Source organism: Balearica regulorum, chromosome 17 (assembly GCF_011004875.1).
Source record: "Balearica regulorum gibbericeps isolate bBalReg1 chromosome 17, bBalReg1.pri, whole genome shotgun sequence".
NCBI classification, from domain to species: domain Eukaryota; kingdom Metazoa; phylum Chordata; class Aves; order Gruiformes; family Gruidae; genus Balearica; species Balearica regulorum.
Window position 1 is genome coordinate 2,320,055 of NC_046200.1, and position 26,758 is coordinate 2,346,812.

General features: G+C 39.0%; 1 protein-coding gene across 1 annotated transcript in view; it reads left to right on the top strand.

Annotated features, from left to right (window-relative positions):
* Nucleotides 1–4,189: 4,189 nt before the first annotated feature.
* The window catches only part of HECTD4 (HECT domain E3 ubiquitin protein ligase 4), a 75,319-nt gene continuing 52,750 nt past the window's right edge, over nt 4,190–26,758 (top strand). The window contains exons 1-8 of the mRNA XM_075769513.1: nt 4,190–4,636; nt 16,415–16,932; nt 19,518–19,607; nt 19,933–20,063; nt 22,311–22,419; nt 23,084–23,222; nt 24,187–24,357; nt 25,324–25,516. Coding sequence (XP_075625628.1) covers nt 4,466–4,636; nt 16,415–16,932; nt 19,518–19,607; nt 19,933–20,063; nt 22,311–22,419; nt 23,084–23,222; nt 24,187–24,357; nt 25,324–25,516 — 1,522 coding nt within the window. The 5' untranslated portion in view covers nt 4,190–4,465. The remainder of the gene's footprint in view (nt 4,637–16,414; nt 16,933–19,517; nt 19,608–19,932; nt 20,064–22,310; nt 22,420–23,083; nt 23,223–24,186; nt 24,358–25,323; nt 25,517–26,758) is intronic.

Genomic DNA, 26,758 nt, shown 5'->3' on the forward strand with positions numbered 1-26,758 from the left:
TAAGGCTATGTTTGCGAGGTAGGTGATTCATACTCATGTTTCCTATAATAAAATTGTCCTTATTAATTTTAATAAAAATCTCTTTTTATTTGTTCTTCCTCCCTCCAGCCTACCTTGCTATCAGTCAGAGCCTTCTTCAGACATTATTGCTAATATATTCAAAATGAGAAAAATGTGAGTATTTTTCCTTTGCAATTAAAATACATTTCTGAAGTTTGAAATTATTTTCTTTCACTGTCTAGTCTGTTCTTTCTCCTCTGTCAAAATCCTGTTTTTTTCCACTTCAGTCCTTTCTAAGCTTTACTTGGAGAAAAATGAAGAAACTGTATTTTTTAATCATAGTGAGTGTGCCAGGAAATGCCAGTATTCTTTGCATAGTAATCTTATTAACGATGGCATTCGGGCTCTCTAAATAACATGTACTAGGCAGAGGAACCAGGATTCAGGGTATGGAAATCTGGTTATTGCAGACCACATAAAAATAGCAACTATTTCTTCTGTTTCACACATTTCTTAGTGCCACAATGGTCATTAAAACTGAAAGTGCCATTTCTAAATTAACAGAAAGATATACAGCAAGGCCTTAGGATGAAAAGAATTTCCACCATATGTTATAGCTGTTAATATAAAATTAAACTAGAGGGCAAGACAACGTTCCTTTACATTCCATTACATAACAGGCAAATGGTCAATTCGAAGCATGAATAGTGAATTTCCATTTTCAGCTCACAGGACTGAATTTTTGCCCACAGACCACGAGCATCTTCTGCTAAATCTCAGTAACCGTGACGCACAGAGAAGCACGGGGCCACATTCAGCTGCAGGACCGGGGACCAACGTACAAGGAAGCTTGTTCCGGAATCCGGCCACCAGCGGCAGACGCTGCCACAGCCACAGAGCAGACACCCAGCTGACCCATCTCCTCAAAAATAATTAAAGCAGAAGACTGGCTTTCTGTAAAAGCCCATTTACAGGTGAAGGGTTTTATTTCTCTAGCTTGGTGATTTGTGTCACAAAGTTATTCTAGGCTGTTTTTTAAGTCACACCATCTCCCATAATGTAGTACAAGACTTCTTTGTAGTTACTGCAGTACACCTCTGAATCCTATACTGAAGTTACAGTGACTGACATGCACAAAAATAATATTATTGCTTTTTCATTATATTATACAACGTCTTCTGCAGCAGATGCCAGACAAACTGCATTATATTTGCTGAATTCATTACAGGGCCCTAATATTGAGATTTTCATGCAGAAAGCTATGTCAGCATTCCATGCTATGTAAGCTTACAGATTGTACAACAAACTGTTAATTCCCGAATGGCAGGCCCCTAAAATAATTTATTAAATCTTATGTTTACTAGTAATTATTTTATTTACCTGCACTGAGGCAGGAGAGAACACATTTCTCAGTTTTATGGCTTTAGACTAATTCAGTAACTGGTTTTTAACTTTGAATTGTCAAATCAATACAATTCAGAAGAAATCCAAATAAGCAAATAAATAACTATAAAATGGTAAACATTGCCTCTGTTCAGCTTGGGGTGTCTTCACACAAATACGGCTAAAAGGGATTTCTAAAACATCTGCACAATCTCCAGTTCACAGTTAAGTGGCCTGCATTTCACTCAGGGGCAGCTCAGGTTACTTACCACACGAAAACACACGTATCAGGATCCTCGCTGTGAGAAATTGTTCGTCAACCCCCAGTCAAATGACAAAGCACAGCCTCTGGCCAGTATACAATTTAGTTGTGCACCTCTTTCCGTGCTTAGTCTGGTATGAATACATCCAGAGTTACACATACCTCTCTTCTAGCTCTGAGTCAGCTCCTTACTCAAAGACAAGGCCTTGGTTTGTATTTCAGAGCAATTAGTGGATTGAATCGACAGCTATATCAAACCCTGATTCTCCATCTGGGAGCTGCTGTGACAACCATATTCCTCTGGGATAAAGCAGTCCAGAAGGCCCTGGAAAGAGCATGTGAGAGCTGGAGAGAAAGAATTTTCAGTCTGGGGTTACCCAGCATATGAAACACTCCTTTGGAGAACAACAGATACACGCAAAACTCGGCCACCTCTAGAAAACACTGCAAATCTTTTCTGTTGACAAGCCTTCCTGGCATGAGTGTTGCTTGTGAAGTGAACATCCCATTTTATTCCCAGCTCTGCTATTTGTATCGATTTTGTGGAAGATATTCAACTAGTACCACGACAGTATTATGAAATCTGAAGACAGAATTTTTTTCAGTGTTACTCCCACTAAAATGTATACACACTTTGCATTTCTCTTCCTCTATTCCTGTCTCATGTGAATGAACGAAAACAATGTAAAACTCCTACTCTGGTAACAAAACAATAAAACCAGTCACTATCTTGCAATGAAATATTGTGACTAATCTAACCTCAGCAGCCCTCCCATTGCTCCAAGGAGACCTTGTGAGCACAGCTTATCTCAACTGCCAGAACTCAGCTGCCACATCCCACCTGCCATAAAATCTTCAAATTTCAGCATTCTCTCTCGTCTGAGCGCTAGCAGGGCTCCCGCGGGAGGATCAGGGTGGAGTTCATATTTGTGGATATGTCCATCTGCAGCCGTTGTTCTCTGTGTCGTGTCTTGACCAAAAATAACAGATGCCCATGAATGGTCTCTCCCTCGCAAAAACCTCTGATAGCAACTCTCCCCTACTCTCCCTGTTCAAAAATGAGACTCTCTGGCACAGAGGAAAATAATATTTATTTTGATAATAAAACCAAGCCTGGAGACTCTTCTGCTCTCATACATGAATGGCAGTGATATGCTACCAAATATAGCGTACTGATCTATCGCACAGATCTGTAACCAACCACTTGTATGAACTTACCTGAACCCTACATTGTCTGAACTGGCCTCAAAGACAAACTACGCAACTGTGTGAATGCTTGTGCTGCTGAATCAGCGATACGAAGATGCTTCGTGTGGGTCGAAAGTTGAGTGGTGGTGTATTACATCGAAAAAAGTGCTACTTCCCAACCAGATTGAATAGGACATAAAGAATTGGCAGTAGATCTCATTTTACTACAGCTTTGCATACACTTTTCCTCCAATACCACAGTGCATTTGTTATAATGCACAAACATATTAATTAATTCAATCTGATCAAACAGGTAAGTAAATCTGTAGCGCTCTATCTCTCTTCAGTTGTGCAGTCACTGTTTCATGAAAAGCAGCCACTTGCAATGGGAATCCCCACAGTAATCACACACTAAAAATATTTAACAGTTATCATGTCTTTCTCATTAACATGATTTGTCTCACAAGCACATCATTTGCTGAACAGTCAGGTACAGCTGCCTGTGGCACTTTGTGCCTCTCTCCACAGACTCGGGTGGAGGTCTCGGGCAACTGAGTGTAAGATGAGACTGACGGAAAATGGGGAAGGTTACACGATGGTGCCCAAAAGAGAGGGACTGAGAGAGGGAAGGCTCAATTTTTCTTTGGATCTCCTTCTACACATACTGCAGTGCTGCGAACCTTTTGCTTTGGACCCTCTGGCATCCTCATTATGCAGATAAAACTGGAGGTGTGGATTTGAATGGACATACCTGCTTGCTTGCAAGTCCTTTGGGTAAAGGCTCCCTGAAAGGTGACAGGATTCCTTCGAGGAGGTGACTGACGGGCAGACAAAAAAGGGGCGACCAGAGGTGCCAGGAGGGGAGAAACTACCCTGCAGGGAATGTGAGGCACCAAGAGAGATCGGTCCTTAAGGGAAATGGGTAGTTTCAGAGGGGCCCTGACTAGCCAAGAAGGTGAGGCTGACGAGGGAAACTGAGGGGAATGGCCTCACCCTCGGGGTAGGGCTCTGAGCGAGCAGCTCTCAGTCGAGGGGCTGAGGAAAGCGGCCTTTTGGGTGAAGGCAGGTGAGACGCTGAGGGGAGCGGCCGTTGCGTGAGGGGGCCAGGCGCTGAGGGGACCGGCGCTGAGGCGGGACCGGCGCTGAGGGGGGCGCCCACAGCGCGGGATGAGGCGCGGGAGGGCGGGAACCGCCCTTGGGGGCGGAGCGTCAGGGGGGCGTGGCCCGACCCCGTGGGGCGGCACCGAGGGGCGCCGGGGGGCCGGGCCCGGCGGGGGAGGGGCGCGGCGGGGGGCGGGGCCCCGCGGGGCCGGGAGGGGGTGGGGGTGTATTGTTCCTCGCGCGGTGCATGCCGGGCCCGCCTCAGCCCCCAACATGGCGTCGCGCTGTCACCTGTGTGTGTGAGGAGGGAGCGGGACGTGGTGGCCGCGGGCGGGCACGGCGGCTCCCGGAGGTCCCCGGTCCGCTGGCGCTGCGGTGGCAACGCGCCGGTCCTCGCTGCTGCCCACCGCGCTCCGGCTGTCCGGCACCCAGGCCGCTGGGGACCCCCCTGCCCCCGCCCTGCCCCCGCCATGGGGGGGTAGCGGGACCCGCCTCGCCTCAGCCCTGCGGAGCCCTCCCGCCGTCCGCACCATGGGGTCCCCGGCGGGCGCCTCGGCGGCGGCGGCCACCGACTCGGCCCAGTGGCTGTCGGTGAAGGAGGAGACCATCTTCCTGCACGACGGGCTGATCCGGGTCACCGACCTGGCCGAGCTGCCCAGCGAGATCATTGGGGTGGCCGAGCCCGGCGACACCGAGCTGGAGGTGAGCCGGGCCCGCGGCCCCCCGAGCTGAGGTCGAGGGGGTGGGGAGGAGGAGGAGGATGCCCTCGGGGGAGGGGGGACAGTGGCAGTGGAGGCCTGAGGAGAGGAGGAGGATGGTGTTATGGGGGGGAGCGTTGGGAGAATGACTAGAGGAGGATGGGGGGGCCGGGATGGAGAATGGTGGATGTGGATGCAGGGGGAAAGATTTGGGGTACGGAGCGAACGGGTATTGAGACAGTCTACTTGTTTTAAGTCAATCTAATTTATTTTGAATAATGATGAGAGTGGAGCTGGGCAGGAGGGTGGTGAGGCACTGATGAAGATGGAGGGTGAAGGTGCTACCTCCTTGTTTTGAATCAGCAGGGTTAGGAAATCCAAACCATGCTCGTGTATTTCAAGGTGGCCTTTGGCTCCTTTATTCTTATTTATGGTTTTGTATCTTTTGCTGTTACTTTTAGATGGTTTGCAATTAGTCAGCCTTACAATAAGATGCTTAGGGTACTGGGGAGTCTGCGTGTTTTATTTAGGCTGTTGACAGTGATGATTATTAAAGAGCCAAGCAGGCAGCTGAGATTTTCATTCCAGCATTTTAGTTCTCAAAACTGCTGGTGATTTTGGCTGCAGGCAGATGGTACAGCTGTTTTATCTTATGAGGAGACAGTGAAGGACTGAATGTCACGGATTGTAGGTTGCATCTATTTTGTAGACTGCATTTTTTTTTTTTTCCCCTGTGTGCCTCCCTTCTCTTCTTTCACCCCGCCCTCTTCCCCAGCAATGTGGCTTGCAATGACACAGGGTCTTTGTCAGAGGAGCTGAGTGGTGTGAGCTGAGAGGGGATGGTTCAGCAGGAGCTTTATCCGTGTGCTGTGTTAGGTCACAAGCATTTAGGCCGCAAAACCCTTTCGTGAAGCTTTGGCTACCAACTGGGGTGTCGCTAAGAAGAACCCATGAGCCAGGCTTGCAGTTCTGACAGCATCATTGTTCGCCTTGTGACGTGAAGTCTTTATGGTGTTTGTGAAAACTTTCCACAGCCTTATCTAAGGACAGATATTTTTTGCTGAATGTGCGTTTTCTGTATGATGTGACACTGGGGATTGGGATGGGAACGTTAGCTGCTCCCATGAAATGGATGTTGGCAAATATCGCATGAACAGGAAAGGAGAGACTTTTAAGGTGGATGACTTATCTCAGTGTATAAACATGGAATGATTCTCCCCTGTGATCAGAGTCTGTTCTGGCATTCAATGCAGCTTGTATTCAAGAAAATATTTCAATTCCATTACATAGTTCTAGAAGCAGCATTGAGTTTAATAACTGTGTTAGAAAAATACATGCTCCCACAGCATTATTTGTATCGTATCATAATAAAGGAGGATATCCTTTAAAAACAAAACAAAAAACCCCAAACCAAAACAAACCTTATTTTTCAGATCTTGTAAACTAGACCAGAAACGTGTTCCAGCATGAAACTTGACACACAGCTTCACTTGAGAAACACTTTAGCTCTGGAGAATTTTTTGTTAGTCCTAGGAATGTCTATGAAACTATAATTGTTTGGGGGAGATAGGGATGGAATTAGTGTTACTGTGCCTTGTCCTTTTATCATGAGTGTTTCAGCAATCCAGTGCCACTGATTCACATAATTTTTCCTGTTCTGGAGATATTTTTTTCTGTTGTGCATGTTTGCAGTGTCAAACTTTAAAATAAATAAATAAATAAGACCTTTTGCTGTGGTACTTATTTTGATCTATAGTTTTAAGTTGCGGAATATTAAAGCATTTTATTTCCTTACACTGAAACAATTGATGACCAGAAGTCACTTATTTTTCAGATCTTATTTTTAAAATGGTTTATAGTTTTTGGTATTGAGGGCAGAGGTTAAAAAAAAAAAAGTGAAATTTCAAGTGGTGTAAATGTAAATTATTTAGCTCATAACTTTTCTCTTATCTTTTTTTTTTAAATGTTGTTGTTTTAAATAAAGGGCTACCTTGGTAAACTGGAATGGCTTTGAGGAGCCATTTTGTGGAGATAGGTGCATGCATCTTATTGAAGTGTGGCCATGCTGTCGACTAATACACTGAATAGCTAATTTGCACTGTTTCTACTCCTACTTACAATGTCATAAATATATTTGAAAATGGTCCAAATAGAGATCTCTTGAGATATGTTATAGGACAAGGGTAGGAGATGCTGCAGCTGCTGCTTTGATTAGTAAACTTCGTTAACACACTTCTTGTGCTTCATCAATGGTGGTCAGAACCCTGACTGAATTTCTGGTATGATGTGCTTAATTACAAAATGTACTATACTTAAAAGGAATTTTTTGGGGGGAGGGAGGAGTATCATTCTGGTCGGTTTTGTTTAAATATACCTTTAAAGAGCTTATTGGTGAATAATGTCAAAGTATTTGAATGTGTTACCTTTGTCCTTCTGTTCGAAGGTTTTGTCTATTTATAAAAAGAAAAGCAGAGGGAAAAATGTTATGGTACTGGTTTTGTGCCAAGAAAGGCTTATGAAAAATTATTGTTTTGTTATTTTGACTCCCATACAACTTTTTTAATATTTTTTTTTTATATAGGTGTGTGTGGTTGGGGTTTTTTTGCCTTAATGGTAGGTTATGAAAATGTTCCCATTCTCTTTCATGTGAAGGTAACTTGCTCTAGGAGTACCTCTAGGTTTAAAGAGTGTGTGGGGTTTTATTTTGGGCTTATTTTTATCTTTTATGTGATATAAATGCTGTATGCTAACTTCATGGACTGTCTGTCAGCATATTTACAAAGAATATGTATTGCCAAAAAGAAAGGGGGTACTTTTTTGGGGGGGGAGAGAGTGTGTGTGTGTGTGTGTAGAATTTTGTGATCATGTGCATATAAAAGCTGCTTCTGCTATGGGTTTCCCAATAAAATCTTCTAGTCAAAAGACAGCTAGATTAGTTACCAATTACACAAGCCTTTGCACCCTTATTTTAAAGCCTTTCATGCAGCAAAATGACTTTCAAAGTGCAAAGTCTTCTGCTTCTTGGAGACAACTTTGTGACTAACAACTGCAGATGTTGCTGTGACATTTTGTCCAGTCTCTGCCCTGGATGTCAATGCCTGCACAGGAGGGACAGCTTAATGGAAGATGAGCTGGTCTTTAATGTGCCACAAGTGGAAACTGCAGCACTTCCAGAATCCTCCCAATCAAACATCTTTCATAGAGCCAGTAACCCCTGGGAGTGGGGCAAGAGGTACGTCTGAAGGTAGAGGTCCCGTAAACCATCTAGTTTTAATCTGCCGGTACGCAAGAGTCAATGCGCTGAGACTTATGAGACTGCCAGCAGTACAAATTGATGTGTTAACCTGTGGTACCTTAATGAGGAGGACACTACTGAACAGTGGTTGCTCACATAGACTAGGATGTAGCCATCTGGTGGCAAAAAAGCATTCACTTGTTTCTAGACAGTTTAGGTTGGTTGACATACATTACTGTTGTAATCCTTCCATTTGAGGAGGCCTTCTTTCTGATCTTCAAACTTGTGTCAGTGTTTTCATTAGTTTTAAGTGTGCAGCGTCAACAGTTTTTCAGCTAACTGGTGATAGGCTCAGTTATTTTTTTTCCACAAGGAAGTAAGTGGGAAGAAAGGCAAGTCTTCAGTATATAGTCACAGTATAAAGTAGAACAACCTTATGTGTCACTCCACTTAACTCGTAAGCACTCTGTGTTTTACATAACAGCCTAACAGAGATGATAGTCATTTGGATATCTGTTCTTGCTGCTTTCCTGCATATCCTGGAAAAGTTAAAAATACCTGATTTTTTTTTTTCTGTAATATATTTTTAATGTGAAGCTAGAAGTGTAGCTCCTACTGCAGTAGCTGTCTGGATCGTGCATATATCTGTCCTCATCTGATGTTTCAACTCTTGCCAAACTCTGTTATTGTAGGACGGAGTATGAGATGCCACTGGGCAGCTGTTGCTCTGCACTGCAGATATGTATTTTTGATCAAATGTAAGTGTAAAAAATAAATTAAACCAAATAAAATTAAATTAAAAAAAAAAGTGGTGTCCTTTCCTCTTCCCCTCCAGTATGGTCTGGGCTAGCCCTCTAGGGAGAAGTCCAGTGCTATTTAACAGCACGTGCCTATCCCATGACTAACTTGCGTTTTCTCTCAAAATTATTTGGACCTGAAGGTATCTGCTAAACTTGAAACTTTCACCCATTTTCCTCACGGACTAGCAGAAATGTTTTGTCACTTTTCCCTGATTGCTGAAGGAGAGAGTAGTTCTCCGTAATTATCTAGGTCAGTGCTTCCCAAACCTTTCTGGTTGTGACCTTACTTCCATCTACAAGCATCACCTCTGTCAAGAGAAAAATCCCTAATGCCAGCATAAACAATTGACTTTTTCCTAAGTGGATGACCCCTTTTGGGGTTATGACCTCTAGATTGGGAACTGCTGATCAAGGCATGTATGTCAGCCTGTGCATCTCCTTCCAATTCAAATACTCCAGTATTTGTCTTGGAGCTTTCAGAGTAACACCAAGTGAAGCTCATTCTTCAAGTTAATTCTGCACGGAAAGATAAGCTTACAAACGTGAGCCCTGGCTGTTCCTTTTGCACAGGAGCTGATGGCATTCTTTCAGGCATCGTTGTAAGTTTCTCCCTTGCCTTTCGAGAGGACTCTGAAATCTTGATTGCTTTCCTTTTAAGCTTACTTTCGTTAGGTAATTGTGTAAACCACCAATATTGTGTGATTTAATCTCCAGCAGAGTTGCTGTTGTTATCATCAATTGTCATAAAATGACCGGTTTGAATTTATTAAACTTCTGTAATATGGACTACCATGGCTCTTGGCTTTTTATTTTTAAAGTCATGTTTTCATTATCGTAGTAGAGGAATACTAGGAAGTTTCTTCTGAAGGATGATTTTGCGGATAAGTTTCCCAAATATAGTTCTTATTACTAATTGCAGCTGATTAGTTCAGTGATCTGCACTCTCAGATGTTTAAATGACGAAGAATTTTCATTACCTTTTGCAGACATTTTCATCTACTACTTACTTAAGAGCCAAAGAAATACTTTAATAAATGAACAAATAATGAACAAACACTTTCTTTTATGGCATTTTGTGTGTGTGTGTTTACAGCTTGCCTGTACTCTCTAATTAATCTCAGATATCAAGGTTATTTGGTAAACTTGTACAGTTAAAAAAAAATCGTTTGGTACAATATTCCATATGCAGTAAAAGATACAGGTTTCTTAGTGCTTATTTCTGAGCAAGTAATTAGGTTTCTAATGGTTTCACAAGGGAAAATAGTTCATGCTTTTAGCTGAGTTGTTAAAAAGCTGTGCACAGGATTATGAATCAGTAGAGGCTTTGAACAAGGTGATACGGTTAAAATTTCTTGGAGCAGAAAAAATCAGAACAATCATGAAACTTGTAGTGTTCAACTGCAACACTAAAAGCATAATGTAAAGTATGTGGCAGCTGCTAAGAACCTATAAAATTTCAATATCTAAAACATCAGGATGAAGATGTTTGCACATATTTTTATATTTTACAAACACTCAGGCATATCGAACAAAAAGCCTTATTTTTTTAGAAAAATGTTTTTGAAGAAATCAAGGCAGTGTTTGCACTAAGATAGCTTCCTACTGCGTGTCTTCAGAAATTGCCGTAAGCAGAAACACTATTACCCAGCAGAGCAACAGAAAGTGTAAGACTAGGAGTATGTATACAGTATTGTTTATGGAAGCAGTTTAAATTTTGATGTGTATTCCAATTTTCAGAGTACCTTTAAAACTGTCAATTCTGGTATTTCCCTTAAAGAATAATCTATAAATCTTGTAATTCAGTCTTTTTTTACATGGTTTTATTTGTATTTCTAGAGACAAAAGAACCAAGTAAACAAGTGGTGCTCCTTGTACGTTAACTCTCTGGTACAAGAGGAATGACCGTATAGCTGTAACGTGGTGTTGAAAATAATGTAGTTAAATTTTTTCATGCCGCTGTTCAAGATACCTTATGATTTTGAGGTTGTTACTGTTTTTCTGTATGGTTTGTTCCTCCTGTGAGATAGGAATAATACTTATTTAATACTCAGGGGAGTATTGTGGATTTAGTTGATAATGGTAAGTGTACCACCATCTTCCAGATATTGTTCTCTTTGTGTGAAGTTCAGCCGATTTAATTATGTAGAGAAAGAATTAAATGCTATTTTGGAGATTTAAAGGCTTTCATTTGCAATATGTAACTTCAGGAAAAAATACACCTTTGAACAGCTTCATTGCTCATCAGTTCCCTATGTAGTAGAATTAAAACTAATCGATGAAACCAGCTTATTCAGCCCAAGACTGTCATTTAAGCTAGTATGCTGGGAGAGCTATTGCAAAAAGTCCTTGTTCACATCTGGTGTTGGCCATGTGTTGCTGTTCCACACCAGGGAACTGGTCTAAACCAAAAATCTAGTTTAAAAACAAACAAACCCCCCCCAACCCTCCCCCCCCCCAGGCACTGCTGCCAACACCAGGGAGAGGACAGGAGGCAGGAATTTTGGCCAGAGGAGAAAGCTGCCTTTTAGTGGCAGCTCACTTTTAAATTTACTTAATGTGGTCATAAAACCTCAGGCTAAAACTCTTCATGTAGATTAGTGTGTCTTAATTGTAGTACGTCTGGTATTTACTATCAGCAGAGAAACACTTTACCCTAATAATAGTGAATGCCAGTGGCTAGTTTCTGGAGCAATATATTGGTAAAAAATATTGTTTAATGGGAAGAAGTATCTGGTTAAGGTGGTGTAGTAGGATGAAACAGGACAAAAACTGGACACAGCAGGAAAGATTACACCCTCCCCATAGCTGATGATCTAAAATTAAATACCTTTCATGCTCTCAGTGTTGAGGAAGATGTCAATGACCCATTAGAGTGATTAAACTTTGGATCAACCATTTTCCAATGAAAATATTTATTAAAATGGATTTAAAATATTAAGGAAGTAATATTTAAGGACAAGATACAGCAAAATTAAAATAATGACAATTAAAGTCTTTACTAATGCAGGTTTTAATTATCTGTAACTTCGGGCTGTTAAGCGTGAGACTTTAAAATCAAAACTTTTCAAAGGTAGTCTTTGCTAACTAGAAGCAAAGTTGGAAAATAGGTAATGATCACAGTCACAGTGTATGGATGGTAATTTCAGAGTGAGTGAAGAGTAGGTTTCTCATTTGGAAAAAGACTCACTGTGATGTTTACCTTACTTAGAAAATCAGATATAGAAAAAGATCTTCTTAAAAAGTGTTGTTCGATTTCTTCTCCTAATTCTAGTGTCTTGGTTGCACTAGAATTTGTACCAAAATTACTTGGTTACATTAGAATTACACTTTTTGTACTGACACTGCATATTTGTTTTGTTCACTACAAGTTATTTTTTTAAACTCTACATTTCTATTACAAAGTGGGGTTTTTTGTTAATATTATTGATTGTTCCTAAGGGAAATGATGTTAACATGTCTTATCTAAAAGCAGAAAACAGACCATTTTAACAGTACCAATATATGTAAGGTAGACGGACTTTAAATTTTCTCTAATTCTCTTTAAATATAATGTTTACAAAATGACTTATTTTAACCGCTACTGAGCATCTTAACTTTTTCATGTCTGTGTTTTCATAGCATGTTCATCTGCATTATTTTTGTAGCTTGGCTAGTTATCTTTTCCTAATTCTGAATATAATCTGTACATTCAGATTTTGTTTTAAGCATGTGTTTGTGTGTTTAGCTTGGTGGTGTTAAGCTGGTATTTCTGTTAGAGATTGTCTTTTGAGTTGTAAGTAGATACTTGGGTAACTTGTTTTATTGCAAAGCAATGTGATTGTTACATCCTTTTCGTACTCTTAGATTCTGTTGAAGCCTTCTTAGTCAAAAATGATTGGTGCTGTGAAGTGATTATTTACCATAACCATTGATTATGGTTCTTGTGATGTGCTTAGCTTTTGTCTGCTGCTGAGATCTCCCCAAGAGTCCTACAGGTAAAACCTGAGGCAAGGTGCCCAAATACCACTACCAAAAGGATGCTGGAAATCAGTCCTAAATTGGAGCTCAAACTCAAGTGTAAAGACTGAGGCATCAAGGAGGCAGAGGAAAGGGAATTTACTTCTTGCTGAATGATGCGTAGTTGTTGGCTCCATGAACCAGGGAGAGGACGGCTTGAGTAACCAACATACGCATCTGCAGGGAAATGAATCTCTGCTTGTTTTAACTAAGAGAATGGTCAGGTCTTCTGGCTAGGAAGAGACGAAACTAATTTGGGGCGAAGGATTAAATTTTGTTGGGGGACTTAAAAAGGGAGATTTGGCAGAGTACACTGGCTTTTATAGCCTGAAGAAACCCTGTTTGGTGGGCGCAGCCTCGGGCAAAAGGTGTTCAGCGTGGCAGCCTCTGACAGCCATGTGCCAGGGAGGGCTGCAGTGAATCAGCTGGGTAAAGGATGGGGAAGACCTTTCTGATTCAATCTTACTACAAGTCATTTTAGCAGAGATTTTCTATTTCCTTTCTTCACCTGTGTCTTTTATAAACACTGGTATTTGTATTGTCTATTTCAGAATTTGTGAATAAATGCAGTGGGGTTTTTTTCTTGCGTTTTATTTTAACCTCCTTTGACTTCACATAGCTTCAAGATAACAAGCTTTGCCTGAAGATAGGAGAAAACTGTAGTCAGCGTGCTGAGGAAACCTTGGCAAGGGTGGCGATTCCTTTGCGAAGCCTTCAGACTATCCAAAGGGAAGCAGTATATATAGCATGGAGCAAGCGAAGCTCTGTTGTTAGAGAGGTGTTTAAATCAGAATGGTTCCCTGGAGTGTGGCAGGATCTTAGGAGTGTGTCTGAACCCTGAAAGCTCCCAAGTTGGTTGTCACAGCCAGTCACTGCGAAAGTTTGGTCTTGAAGGTCCTTTTTGGAGGTAGCTCTGAGGCCTTACCTCTAGTCAGTAAAATGTCTTTTGAGGAAAACAGACTTTAACAAAATTTTCTAATGACCTGTATAATAGATGACCTTACACCTGTATCCTGATATCCTGTTATTTTCTGGAAGTGCAAATACCTACTTAGACCCTCAGATGACATTGAATGGTTAAGTTGTTCAGTGGTTCCATAATCTGTGTATGAAAACTAGATGTTGTAAATTGCTTTATTTTCAAAAATCTGTAAGTCCCATTTTGGAACAGACTTCTAAATCTGTTGAATCTACTATACTTAGTATATTGTTGATGCAAATTAGTGCGTATTTCCTTTGTGAGAGACCAAAGCAAAACACTCTTAACAGTTCCAGACAGACCATACTAAACTTATAAAGCAAATTATAAACTGTGAGATCAGAAAATAGGAAAAGGCTTTTCATCAGCATATCTGCAAATAGTGGACACTGACTTCTTGTCTTGATTTCTACAAGACAGACTCAGAGATGTAGAATAATATCAGAGACAAACAATCCACCTTCCTGCTATACTGTGGGACCTGAGGAACAAGAGTGTGTAATGCAGGAGGACAAGTTTTTGTAAGCGTACCTGGGGTTGAACCCTAATGAGTGACAAAATTTGCAAGGTCAAATTATATCCAAAATGCATACCTCTCTGCAACCAGTTGATTACAGTGTTGTTGCTGAGAACCCATCTACTGTAGCACTGGTAACTTGAAGGAAACTGGAAAACACTCATCAGTCACAACTGAACTTGGTCTTTGGTCACGTTTGCAATTTGGCTGAAATAAAACAATTCTCATGTGTTGGAATATTTGAGTATTTAAACCTTCTCCTTGTTATTACATATTTGGTACAGATTTGGTTCAAAGTCCACGTGAGGTTGTCCAGAGTTTGTGAATTAACACAGTGGTATAATTTAGGTGGGCGCAACTTTTTGAAATACTATCTGGCATGTATTGCAGGGTTCCTCTATGTTTATGGGAAGGGGAGAAGATTCTAGGCAGCTCACGCCCCCCATGGTAGTATAATCTAAAAGTGAAAACCAACTACGTATACCACAACTTGTCTTTTGTGGTGTCTTTGTTATTAGCATAGCCAAAGACCACAGACATTTTCTTCACCATTTAACTCTCAAGATGAAAACATTTATTCTCTTTTTTCCTTCATTTCTGCGGCTCGTTATCGCTTAGTTGAGTATTTGTCACGGATTTAGTTTAGTTCAGAAAAAGTCAAAAGCAAACTGTTTTAGAATGTGATTGCATCTATAATACGAAACAAACTTACTTCTGAGACAATAGAACACACAAATTAACATGAGGTAGTTATTTTAAATGTATGATATGTGGTTTGGGGATTAGTATTCTTAATCTCTTTGAAGAAATTAATTAAAAGAGGTTCATAAGTTTTAATAAGCTCAATACTAACATCTATTCAAGTGTAATTATTATGTGAATTACTTTAGAGTCATGAAAAGTTCACTTTGATGATAAGTGTTCTACCAAAAAGCTGTTTCATTGTCTTTAGTAAGGGTGTTTGTAGAAATGGCAGATGTGATTTGTCCTGAAGTGTTCTGTCAAGCTGTTCAAAATTCTACAATTAGACATAAACATCTATTTCATATTCTGGATGACTACTGCCTACAATTGAAAAAACCCAAACCACCAACCACCAAAACAACAAAAAAACCCGAAGAAAAAACAAAAACCCAACCCCAAACTAACCCTGTATGAAACTGCCCACTGCCTCTTGCTGGTTCCCTTTTTTTCGTTTGTTTAATCTCTCCTATTCCCCGGCCCTCTTTCGTTTTGTTCTGGTTTTGTTAATTAAATGAGGGAAGGACAGCTTTACAGCATAAAGATGGGCCAGAGAGAGTGTGTTTGGGGGTGGATGAGACAAGGCAGTGTGGTATGCAGGCACTGGATCCAGTCTCAGAAAACGTTTGGCTCGCTGCTTTCCCTGAGATTGCTGTAGCTTAAGTGACTTTACGCTGTAGGGAGAAAAGTTGTCTGTAAATTACTTACAATTTTAAGTTCTTTCAAGTACTAGGCTGGCTACTAACCCATAAATATGTTTGTTTCTGTCAAGATTTACTTGTTTTCTGTTGTTCCAGCTTTGTCTCCAATTTTACTTAGAAGTGCCAAAGAGGCCTCTTTCTTCTGTCTGAAATGATGATGAGACTTTCAGGCTTTTAAACTATGGCAGCAACTGGCAGTATTTTGAGAAAGGTGTCGCTAAGTGCAATATGATAAAATTGAGGAGGGAAAAACCTGGGAGGGAGAGCATGTAACGAAACTCTTGGTTCATTTTAGAGCACTGGTTGGTTTGTTTGTTTGAAAAGCTGTAAAGCTGGAACGTGCACATTCTTATTACAAAATATTGTTGACCTGAAAGGGCTCTAAACTCAGCCCCTGAGACCTTCTCCCCCAGTCCTTTTGAAGTTCTTAGCAAAATTGCCTCGATTACAGAAAAAGTGCTGCAGGGGAGGCGAATCTTTATTTTCAAAGATACTATTTTGTATGTATTTTTCTTTACAGCATTGTTGTTTTAACATCATGATTGAAAGCTTAAAATTCTCTGTCAGCAGCCCCCAAGCCCAGGCTTCCATGACAATGCTGACTCAACAATAACCAACTCCATACCACACGCATGCTCTTCGGCCTCTAATGTAACTTTATACATACTCAGAAATAAAAAAAAAATAATTAAAAAAAAATCCTGCAATCTGTTGTAGAGGACAGCTGATCTAGAAATCATACTACAGGCATATGTTACTTTTTTTTTCCCTTAAGAAAACCTGTATAAATACCACCTTTTTCCCTCCTTGCAGATACTAACATTTGAGACCAAGAATCCGACGGAGCTGGCTGAACGCTTACGATCTGTGTGTGGAAACCAGAGCAATGCTTACGCTCGACTGCTGGAGTACCGACTAAATGCTTTGCGTGGACTCTGGAATGCACAGCGCCAGCTAGCCTTGGAGGAGCAGCATGACCGGGAGAGCTCGGGGGATGAGGAAGCGCTGGCCTTGCTCAAGCGTCAAGGCTTGTTACAGCAGCCTGAACAGGCACCGTTTACTTCACGAATGGGGCTTCTATTGGTCTTTCCCCTCATTCAGTCTCAAAGTAGAACAGACCCTTCTCTCTGTAACATAACTGCTGAGGTGCTATTGAATTGCCTTCGAGACTGCCAGCCTTTGAGTTTGACTAAGGAACCAGCTGACTGTCTCAATGGGATAGAATCTTTACTCTGCTCCTGGCTGGAAGACACTTCTGCTTCAGGCCAACAGATTCCGTATAAGCAAAAAGAAAATGCTGCTGCTGCCCTAGTTGCCTTGGCTTGTGCAAGGTAAGGAAACTGTACTGAAATGACATGTTGTGGTTGATATCAGTAGTAAGGGTTTATATTTAAACATAATCAAAAATTAGGTGACCACATTGTTGCTACTGATTTTTGGTTTACATTAGTCCTTTTCTTTTTTATATTTAAGTATTGGTTTGGAAAGGGTAAAACTGATAAGCTAAGCATTTATTTTTTGCATGTGTTTAGCATATGTAAAACCAGAAGGATCTAGGTTAGAAATGCCTCTTGTGCATATTGCTGCTTCTACTGCAGTGATCTGTTCTAGGAATGGTTCCAAATGATTTTATTATGGCCGAAAGTTGTCTCATTTTTCCATTTGTGCTGCCCCTTTAATCCTGTAGCTTATGCATCTTCATTTGGCTGTAGAAGGTATTACTGCCAAGTTTCAGGGCAATTTATTTCAGATTTCGGTGTTGCCTGTGAAACATCTGGAGGCATTTTTTCGTTTCACTGCCAGTGAAGAGGTCAACCAGTATAGGCTGAACTATCGCATGTCCTGCATGGGTTTAGCACAGCATCAGGTGATTGAGGATGAAATGGCCATAATAGCTTTTAATAAAAACATACTCTTTTTAGGGAATGGGGCTCGGGGAGGGGAGGAGGAAGGAGTATACAAAACTCAGCTTCTGCAAAGCCATATGAATGTGGGTCTAAAGTCACTAGTTGCCTTTTGAAAATCTTGGCTTTAATGTTTCTCAGATTGCAGTCTTGTCTGTCAAGTTTAACTCTGATTTAGTATGTTGAAGTTCTCGGGAGGTGTCATGATTTGCTTTAGAAAAAGCCTTAGTCAAACGAAAAACACTTAATTTCTAGTGCACTTGTTATAATGAAGTCAATGAGAAATCTACTGTATGTAGCAAACTCTTTTGCACTGACAACTGCCTTATCTAAAAGGCAATGTACTTGAGCATAGCTTAGATAAATTGGATTTGATAAACACGATCTCATTTATTTTTTTTCCAGATGTCAATTTTCAGGAAGTATGGGATGTTCTTTTGCAGCTGAATTTGTAAAAGAGCTAAATTTCAAATACAGCTTTTGAAATGAAGGTTGATCTTATATTTTCTTTGCAAATCTGTCTTGCATTGCTTAGAGTTGCAATATCCTGACATGCTTTGTTCACCTATGAAAGCCTTGCATTTTTCCTTTAAATATGTAAGTCAAGTGTTGGGTACCATTATGAAGAAAAAGCCTTCAAAATGGGACTATTATTGAGATTCCTAGTTGCAATCTTGGGTGCTTCATATTACTAAGAATAAAACAACAGGATGAATATTGCTTTAAATAATTAATTGAGGTGCTTTGAAGTATTCACTGTCGATTTTTCTCCAAGCTGAGGTTTATCGGTGAAAACATACAGCTGAAAATGATGGGGAAAACCAGGGTTTGGGGTGTGGAGGAGGAGATGCTGTTAGGAAGTTAAGATGCTAAGCCTGGCCATGTGTGACAAAAGGCTATATTCAGTAGAGTGCATGGAAAGGAGCTCTTCAATTGATCAGTCATGCTTCTGAAGAAATCAATTCATAACTAACTACTATCATGTCTAAGATGGAGTCAAGATCCTCATATTTAACTAGGCTATTATGCCTGGAAACAAAGCCACCATGTCTTTCAGAAAATGATTTCTTCCTAATACCCTGACCTTTAAACCAGAAACTGTAAAATACATTGGTGGTGGGTTTTTTTTTTTTTTAGACCTCTATATCTCTTTATTTCTACAAGAAACAGGTGGTTTCCACTATGTTAGCATACAGATTTCATAGCTCCAAAAAAAAGTATTCAACTTATGAATGAGCAAGTATTATAATTAGAGTTACAAACTCCATATGTTTGTAAATACCACAATAAAATTTTAAAGCAATTTTAAACACTTTCAGGCAAGATTAGAAACGACTTCTACTTCGGTTTAATTTTGTTTTCAGAAGTATCTAGTCCTTATATACATTTAAATGCATCACTTCAGAAAGGGAGAAGCTTCCAAATTTGTGTTTGGAAGCAAAAGTAATCAGACTCTTGATAATAAATTAATTAGTTTGGTCTTTTCTATTTTAGTCAAGAAAGCCATCTCTAGCTATGTCTGCAGCAGCTCTTACTAATACTTTGGCTCAGCCCCAGGAAGACCTGCAGATTGTATTTGAAGATCTGAATATAATTAATCAGCTACAAGAAATATTGAAAGTAGCTATCTGTAATAGATGTGAGCTTGAGGTATCTTATCATGTGTCTAGATTGCCTTTACTGTACGTGTTATTTATGACACAGCCCACGGTTGCTGATCTCCCTACCTGCATAGCGCTTCATCCTCTTCCAAAAAGACAGCGTGATTTAGACCAGCAGTTCGCCAGCATTCTTCCTTTATGTTATCCTCTCTTCCTCTTTTCACTTCCTCCACAAAAGAATGAAAATCATCCAGAAAAGAAATGCAAATTAGAAAAGAAGCTTGATGACATATCTTGGGTAGTCTCTTTTTATGGTACTGGATATTATATTCTACATAGCTGCTGTTTTCTGTGTGCATTCAGTCTTGGTTCAATAGACATCTTTAATTCATGTTTTTCTTATCCTTTTAGAGGGTCGCTGAAAACCTTTGTTCATACAGTGCATCTGCTACAGAAACAGACTGATCTAGGATCCTTGCCTGTGGCTGATGTATTATACAGGTTTGTAGAGACTTTTCTTGTTGTAACACTTTCACATAAGCTCTGAAAATGCGTAAGTGCATGTGCAGATAAATGTCTTTAAATGTGATTAAAAGGTTTTTGGGTTATTGAAAGCTCTGGAAAGATCGAAATTTCGTCAATTGCAGAAGGAAGAGATTAGAAAGTTAAATCCAAAAGGACCTACTAATTGTTTTTTGGGTGTTTTTATTTTTTTTAATACTGATGATTCCTTTAAGTGGCTTACGAACTCTGACAGAATAATTACTTAAAATATATATTCATCTTAACTTTTGATTTAGCAACTTATTTTCTTTTCTTTTCAAAGGTTGTTGCTTTTGGAGGGAGGACCTGGATCACCCTCTTGTTTGCTCGGAGGAAAGCACATAGTGTCTTGGGGCTTTGAAGACATGTTACCTGCACCTGATGCCAACAGCAGTTCCAGCAGTGAAAATAAAGGTGAATTACTTCGTGACTGTCATGCTAGCAGGGGAGGAGAAGATGCTTTTTGTGGTGGTAATTGTTTAAAGAATAATGTAAAGCTTTAGAGTTGGAAAAGATTTCTCCTTTTCTGTTGGAAGTAATGTAAAAGCAAATTCAGTACGTATCAAATAACTGAAAGGGTTTATTTAGAAGGACCATCTGGAGACAGAGCTGGGCATCACAGGAGCATCTTGAAGCCTGATATCTAAAGAGAGGCAGAGGGCAGCAACAGTCTGGGCACTTTGTTGTCTTACTCTGTACATTCAAAGCTGAAGTTTGAAACCACAGACCTAATTTACAGGAGTACTACAGTGTTGTAATTGTTTGGCTTGTTATACCTATTCTCATTAAGCTAACCTGATGAGATTTGTACATTATTTGTTTGCTTTTTTAAAGTTGGGGATCAGATAGAAAGAAGTATCCTGTTTTACATTAAAATTAAGAAGGTAAATCTGAAGTCTGGTGTGTTAATGATAGCATGGGATATCATTTTTTTTTAAAAAAATGCAAGATAATGGAGTTCAGAAAAGTGTTATTTTTTTGCTTGTTGAAGACTAGATGATAATTTAAATCGTCTGGTAATCAGGTTGGAGGAAATCATCAAAAGCAGTAGATACAGGGACCCTCCCTGACTTCAGTGGGGAATTTTGCAGAGAGGTCAAACTAAGTTTGGATATTATCCACTCATTAGTCTTTCAGTAAGTGTAATGTTTTTTTGTCCTGTGCAGTATCACAGTATTCAGTAACTATCACTGGCAGAGCATGTTTATTTTTAGAAGTACAAGTTCATTGTTGGGGTGTTTTTTTGCTTTTTTTCCCCCTTTTCTTATTCTGCTTTTGTTTCTGTCCAGTCTGGTTTGTATGAGGGGTTTTTTATGCTCTCTCTTGTATTTTTTTTTTTCCCCGAATTAATTGTCAGTTTTTATTGCTTCTGTTTGCTTACTATTTTTGCACTAAATGAGTTCACATTGCTTTAGAAATACTAGTTCAAGCTTTGACATCTCATTAAGTTTAATACAAGCCATAGGAATTTACAAATCTGAGTTGTCATTTTAGGCTATCTGCAAGCTTAATGAAGACATCTATATTTTGAAGAGGTTTTCTTGCTGTGAGAGTGACTAGATCCTTTTCCTTTCCCCAGCTGACTGTTTAGATTCTGTGAACTTAAATAGGTTGGCTGGACTGATTTATTGACATCCCTGTTACAAGGCTTTGCCTTGTGTGTCCCATCTTGATTGTTAATAATTACTATTTTGTGAGTGCCAAAGGTATGTTTGAAATACATTTTGTCTTCATTTAACAGTGTTCAGAGGTAGAAGGGTCTGCTTTACTAGCTTTAGGAGAAGCACAGAGTTGTACCAGAAATTAGATCAAGGCTCAATATTAGATTATTCCTTCCTCACAAACACTCTGTTATACCAACAGTCCTGAGCAGAAAGGCTTGCATAGTCATAAGCCTGGCTTGGTTTTTATCTTGCTGCCAGTTCTGGACAACATTACCTGTTGCAAAAGCAAAGAGAATGGTCTTCTGCTCCTTTGCGTCATTCTGAAGGCATTTAATAGCAAATACTCAAGTTGTTTTATATTGAAGTAAAGGAATTTTCCACTTGAAATGAGTTTGGTTGAATAGTACTGTGTTCCTAAGCATGGTTAGGTATGCTAGTCTAGTTCCTACTGTATTTATAGTTTTGAATAGTGTGCAGGAAAAAGCCAGTTCAAACTTACTGAGGTTTTTACAGCAGCTTGGGCTGTAATACCCAAAGACAGGTCTTTAGCACTGAAATGAGAACTATTAAAAAATGGATGATGTATATTTGAATTGTGAAAAAAAAGCACTAATGTCATTTATTGTCTCAAAAGAGAAGCTGAGTGACTGGCACCTAATTCCTGTTAAGTTTATTTGGCAACAGCAGGAGATTGAAATAGCCGTAGTATTTGTGTGAGTGAGGCGTAATCTGGGCACCTCCGTAAGGCTTGAAAGAAATGTAAAGAAACTACTGTAAAAAGAATGGACTTTGGCTATGTTACAGTAGCTCTTCGAACACTAAATAGGAAATTCAGTATAAAAAAAAATGGTTCTGACCCATCGGTAATGACCTGTCATGAGCATCTGTTGGTTTTCAGTTGCTGTGGTAGCTACACAGCAGTGTAACGACCATGGAGAATCTCCAGTTTTGTATGTTACAGAGGAGGTCCCTGCTCTATTCTTTCTTCCCGATTCAGATGCAGACTTAGGGCGCTGTCTTGCAGCAGATGGGCTCTATCTTTATACAACTAATTCAGTGGGCAGAGGAATAAGCAAATTAGGATCTGGATTGCATGGTACTTTGCGGTAAGTGACAGTTGAATATTTGCTGGTTTGCAGATCTGTTTTAAAAAAAAAAGAAGTTATTGTTTTGGTGAACCTCTCTTAGATGTTAGGTGTAACGAGACTAGAGTATATCATACATTTTCATTAAATGCTATTTTAATGTTTTGATTTGCTTATTTGAAATTCTTCTTGAGTATGTTTTCTCTGGCACTGTAAAATAATTTTGGTTGAAAGGGACCTCTGCAGGCCACCTAGTCCAACCTCCTGCAAAGAGGTATACTAGCAGAATGGCTACTATTTCAGATATTATTTTTTTTTAAAGTATAGTAAGTTGTTTTATTCTTTGCTGAGAGGCATATACTATAGACTAGTTTTGTGACCTTTTTATTTATAGTTGTACAAGTGCTGAATTTATAAGTATTTTTATTCTAATTATGTAAGTCATTATATAAATAATTACTGCAGATATGACTTGCTGTACCTTCTTGCTTCTTTATTGCTTGGAAGCCATGAGGCTCCTTATGCTTTAAGTCTTTTATAACAGAAATTGCTGCCTTATGCTGACTTGAAGTTAAGTTCAGTCAAAGTTCAAGAATGTGGTTGTGAGCTGTTCTTAGAAAAACAAACAAAAAAAAAAAGTAGCATAGAGTTTTAAAGAGTTTTAATATACTGCTTTTTTTGGCAGAGGTTTTGTGTACTGCCGTAATGAGGAGCTGGAGGCTGGGTGGGTTGCTTTTGGCAACGGCAAACTTCTTCATCGGCCCGTCTCTTTCGATAATAAGCCTCACTCCCTTTTCCAGGTTGTGGATCAGCATACCCTTCAGGTAAAAGGAACAGCTAGGATGCTCACTGCAGAGTTATAGTAGAGTAAGAAAACGTTCTTAATTAATCACAGTCATTTCTAGCTTTAATTAGTTTTGTCCTTGAAGTTTCTTCTTTGTGAAACTGCCTTTTTATAAACCCCTATTGAAAACGTTGCATGATAGAACTTGTAAGTTATGGAAACAGAGTAGTATCTGTAACATCTGTTAGTGTGTGTGTGTATTTATATGTGTGTGTATATGTATGTGTGTATATACACATATCTGTATATGCATATGTAGACTTACCTGGTACTATGTTATGATAGTATGTAAGAGCTAGGCTATAGTGTGGACACATTATAAAACAATCAAACAATACCGCTAATTGGACTTTGACTTAAACTGAAAACATAATCTTCCTGAACAGCTCGTTATTCTTCTACTGGAAGAAAATTCAGGTATTGTTTCTGATCTAATTGTGTTTTGTAGATAAACACCTGTCATCCTTTGCAAAAATGTATAGTTTGTTTACTTTGAGTTTTTTCCTGCAATCATTTTAAGGATGGATGTACACATTTATGTCCAGTGTGTTTCCTGAAACTGAGAATATCTGGATTGCCCTTTTCTTCTAAAGTTTCAAGTAATGTTTCAGGGAAGATACAGAAAGTAGATAACTCTTCAGTGTGTATATTTTCCTTATGGTACTGTGGGTATGCTGTCAATAATTAGAGAGGAGATGATCCTTTTATTTTTAGATATGTTAACTGTTTAGATATATAAGCTGTTTTGTATGCATTAGATCCATTTGGCAAACATAGAATAGCTCTTTGTAACAGATAAATGTAATAGTACTATTATGTCCAATAATAAGTCTCTTACGGACTAACTGCACTTAATCTTTATTTATTTATTTTTAAAGTACATGGTAATACTCATAAGAACAGACTTTAAAATAAGAACTGTTAAGATGCTCTCCTTCTCGTAGGTATGTCAAATAATCCCAATGCCAGTAAATCATTTCCCGGTCGGCAGTACCATGACTACCGTGCATCTTTCTTCAGATGGTACATATTTCTACTGGATTTGGTCTCCTGCAAGCCTCAATGAAAAAACACCAAAAGGCCACTCTGTCTTTATGGATATTTTTGAACTTATAGTAAGCAAATTATGTGTTTTCTATGACTCTGAAATTGGTAGCATGACAACCGTTTAATTAAATATCAGCATTTTCAGATCAACGTATTAGGTTTGAATATTGATATGTGTAATCTGAATAGCTGTTTGTAATGTGCTTACGAAATAACTTGTAACAGAACAGAGGATGTATTGTTCACTTCTATCTTCAGAGGACCTATGACTATCATAGTCTAGCAGTATGAATTGTCTTGTAACATAAAATGTATTTTATTATAACTAGCAATTAAGTTTTATGCTGTGACAGTAATTCAGGGCATTAGGATTTAAAGCATTGTTTACTGTAGATGTGCTTCATTGTGTTAAAAGCCAATCAAGTCCCACAGGTTACAAGTACAATTGTTTTATCTATGCTGCGTTTTATAACCTAATATGTTTTTATGTTGCATGACAACCATTGTTTTTAGTGTAAAACCAAATGCATTTCAAAATATTAACTCTAGAGAAATGTATCAGTAGCTTGAACTCTCTTTTCACTCGGTATGTGAGATATATGCGTATGTTTATATATGTGTATATATATGTGCATGCGTATATTTTAATTTGACAATGAAGCATCTCAGTCTAAAAATTTATTCGTTTATATAGCAGAGCTTACAGCAATTCATAGACCTCTAGTATTGATAATTGAAATTGTACGAGGATTTAGCCTTGATGGAGTACTTTGGGCATGATGTCTGTATATCTGCTCAGCAGTTGCCGTACTTGTGGGATAATAGGGCTAGAGTTGGTAGGCGATAGTAGTACAACTTATGGAAAATACCTAATGAAGATAGGATCTGATTTACAGTATTAAGAGATGCATTCTTTGATAACACGTCCCCAGAAGTTTGTATCCCTGCCTGATATATTGTGTTGTTCAATTAAGGTAATCTGTCTCCTATGGATTTCAGTATCTAAAAGTATTTTTTTTCCTCTGTTTTAATAGATAGAAAATGGCGTATGTATAGCAAATCCTCTACAGGAACGAATTATATTAATGAGAAAAGAGGGTGAATCTGCCAAGAGTATAAATGAGATGCTTCTGAGTAGGCTGTCTAGGTATAGAGCCTCCCCATCAGCAACATTGGCTGCTCTCACTGGCTCTACCATCTCCAATACACTGAAAGAGGACCAAGCAGGTCAGAAGAGGTTTTACGGACTCTCAGTAATTTTTTCATGGTTCTCGTAACTACTAACCTCTTAGGACATGTAAAAAAAAGTATGCGGGGTTTGGTTTGGTTTTTTTTTCTCCCAAGATAAGTGTCTGAAATATATAAGCAATATTTGCTTAATGCTTGAATTACAAGTTTCTTTGCTAAATAAGGCATTGACTGTGAGAAAAGTTTAAGAATGAAACCCAGGAAGAATACCTGTAGCACCCTTTTTTCCCCATTTATTCAATTATAGGACTGGTTTATGCCACATTTGATCAAACTGATAATTGCATTTCTCTACTGGCAGTTCAACTGGACTTCTAATCGTTAGGTAAAAATCTAGTCTGCCATTTAAAATGAAACTCTTTTTAGAAGCAAGTTGAATATTATAAATTGGAGGTAATTTTGCTTTTTTGAGGTAATTTGCAAAATGTTTGGATATTCTTTTATGAGCTTGCTGAAACTACCTGAGTTAATTAGGGAATCCTGAACGAACAGCATTGATGGCTTTCAGAGTGATCTGGAACTTTGTAAGATTGGTCTTAAGATTTTATTCAATTTATCCTGAATTATTTCTTGTCTTCCTTCACACGTACGTGAGTTTTCTTTCTGTAAGTTTAAACAATTAAAGATATTTCCATAAAAATAAATTATACAGGAAATGGATATGTTTACAGGGAAACTGACAGTTAGCTTGAAGAGCTATTTTAAAGGCTGTGTTTTGCCAGTTAACAACTAGAGTGCTACAGAAGCAGAAGTGGTTATTCTTGGATAATTCTTTAGTCAGTGCTCAGAAAAGTGTTGATCAGCAGTGGCAGGAGCTAGATCATGATGACTGTATACGTTTCATGTTTAGCAGGAGAACTTAAAATAGTAAATGCGTAGTGAATCTCAAATGATTTCTCTATGTTAAAAGATTATTTGACTCTAAGATACAGCTTTCAATATGTTTATCACCATACAATTGTTAAACCAGCTTTGTTTATACTTACATTTTAGGCTCCAAATTTCCCTGGTTTGGAAATTAAGAGATTGCTGTATTTATTTATTTATTTTTAAGTTGTTCTCTTTAGTTAAATAACCTGTGAAGCTGTTTGTATCCTTCTGGGGATTGATGCTGGACGTGTGGGGTTATGAGGCCACCCCTATACATAACTTCTTAAAGCAACTTCTAAATGCTGCAAGATGTAGCTTAAATGAATTCCCATAGTGATTTATTTGAAGCCC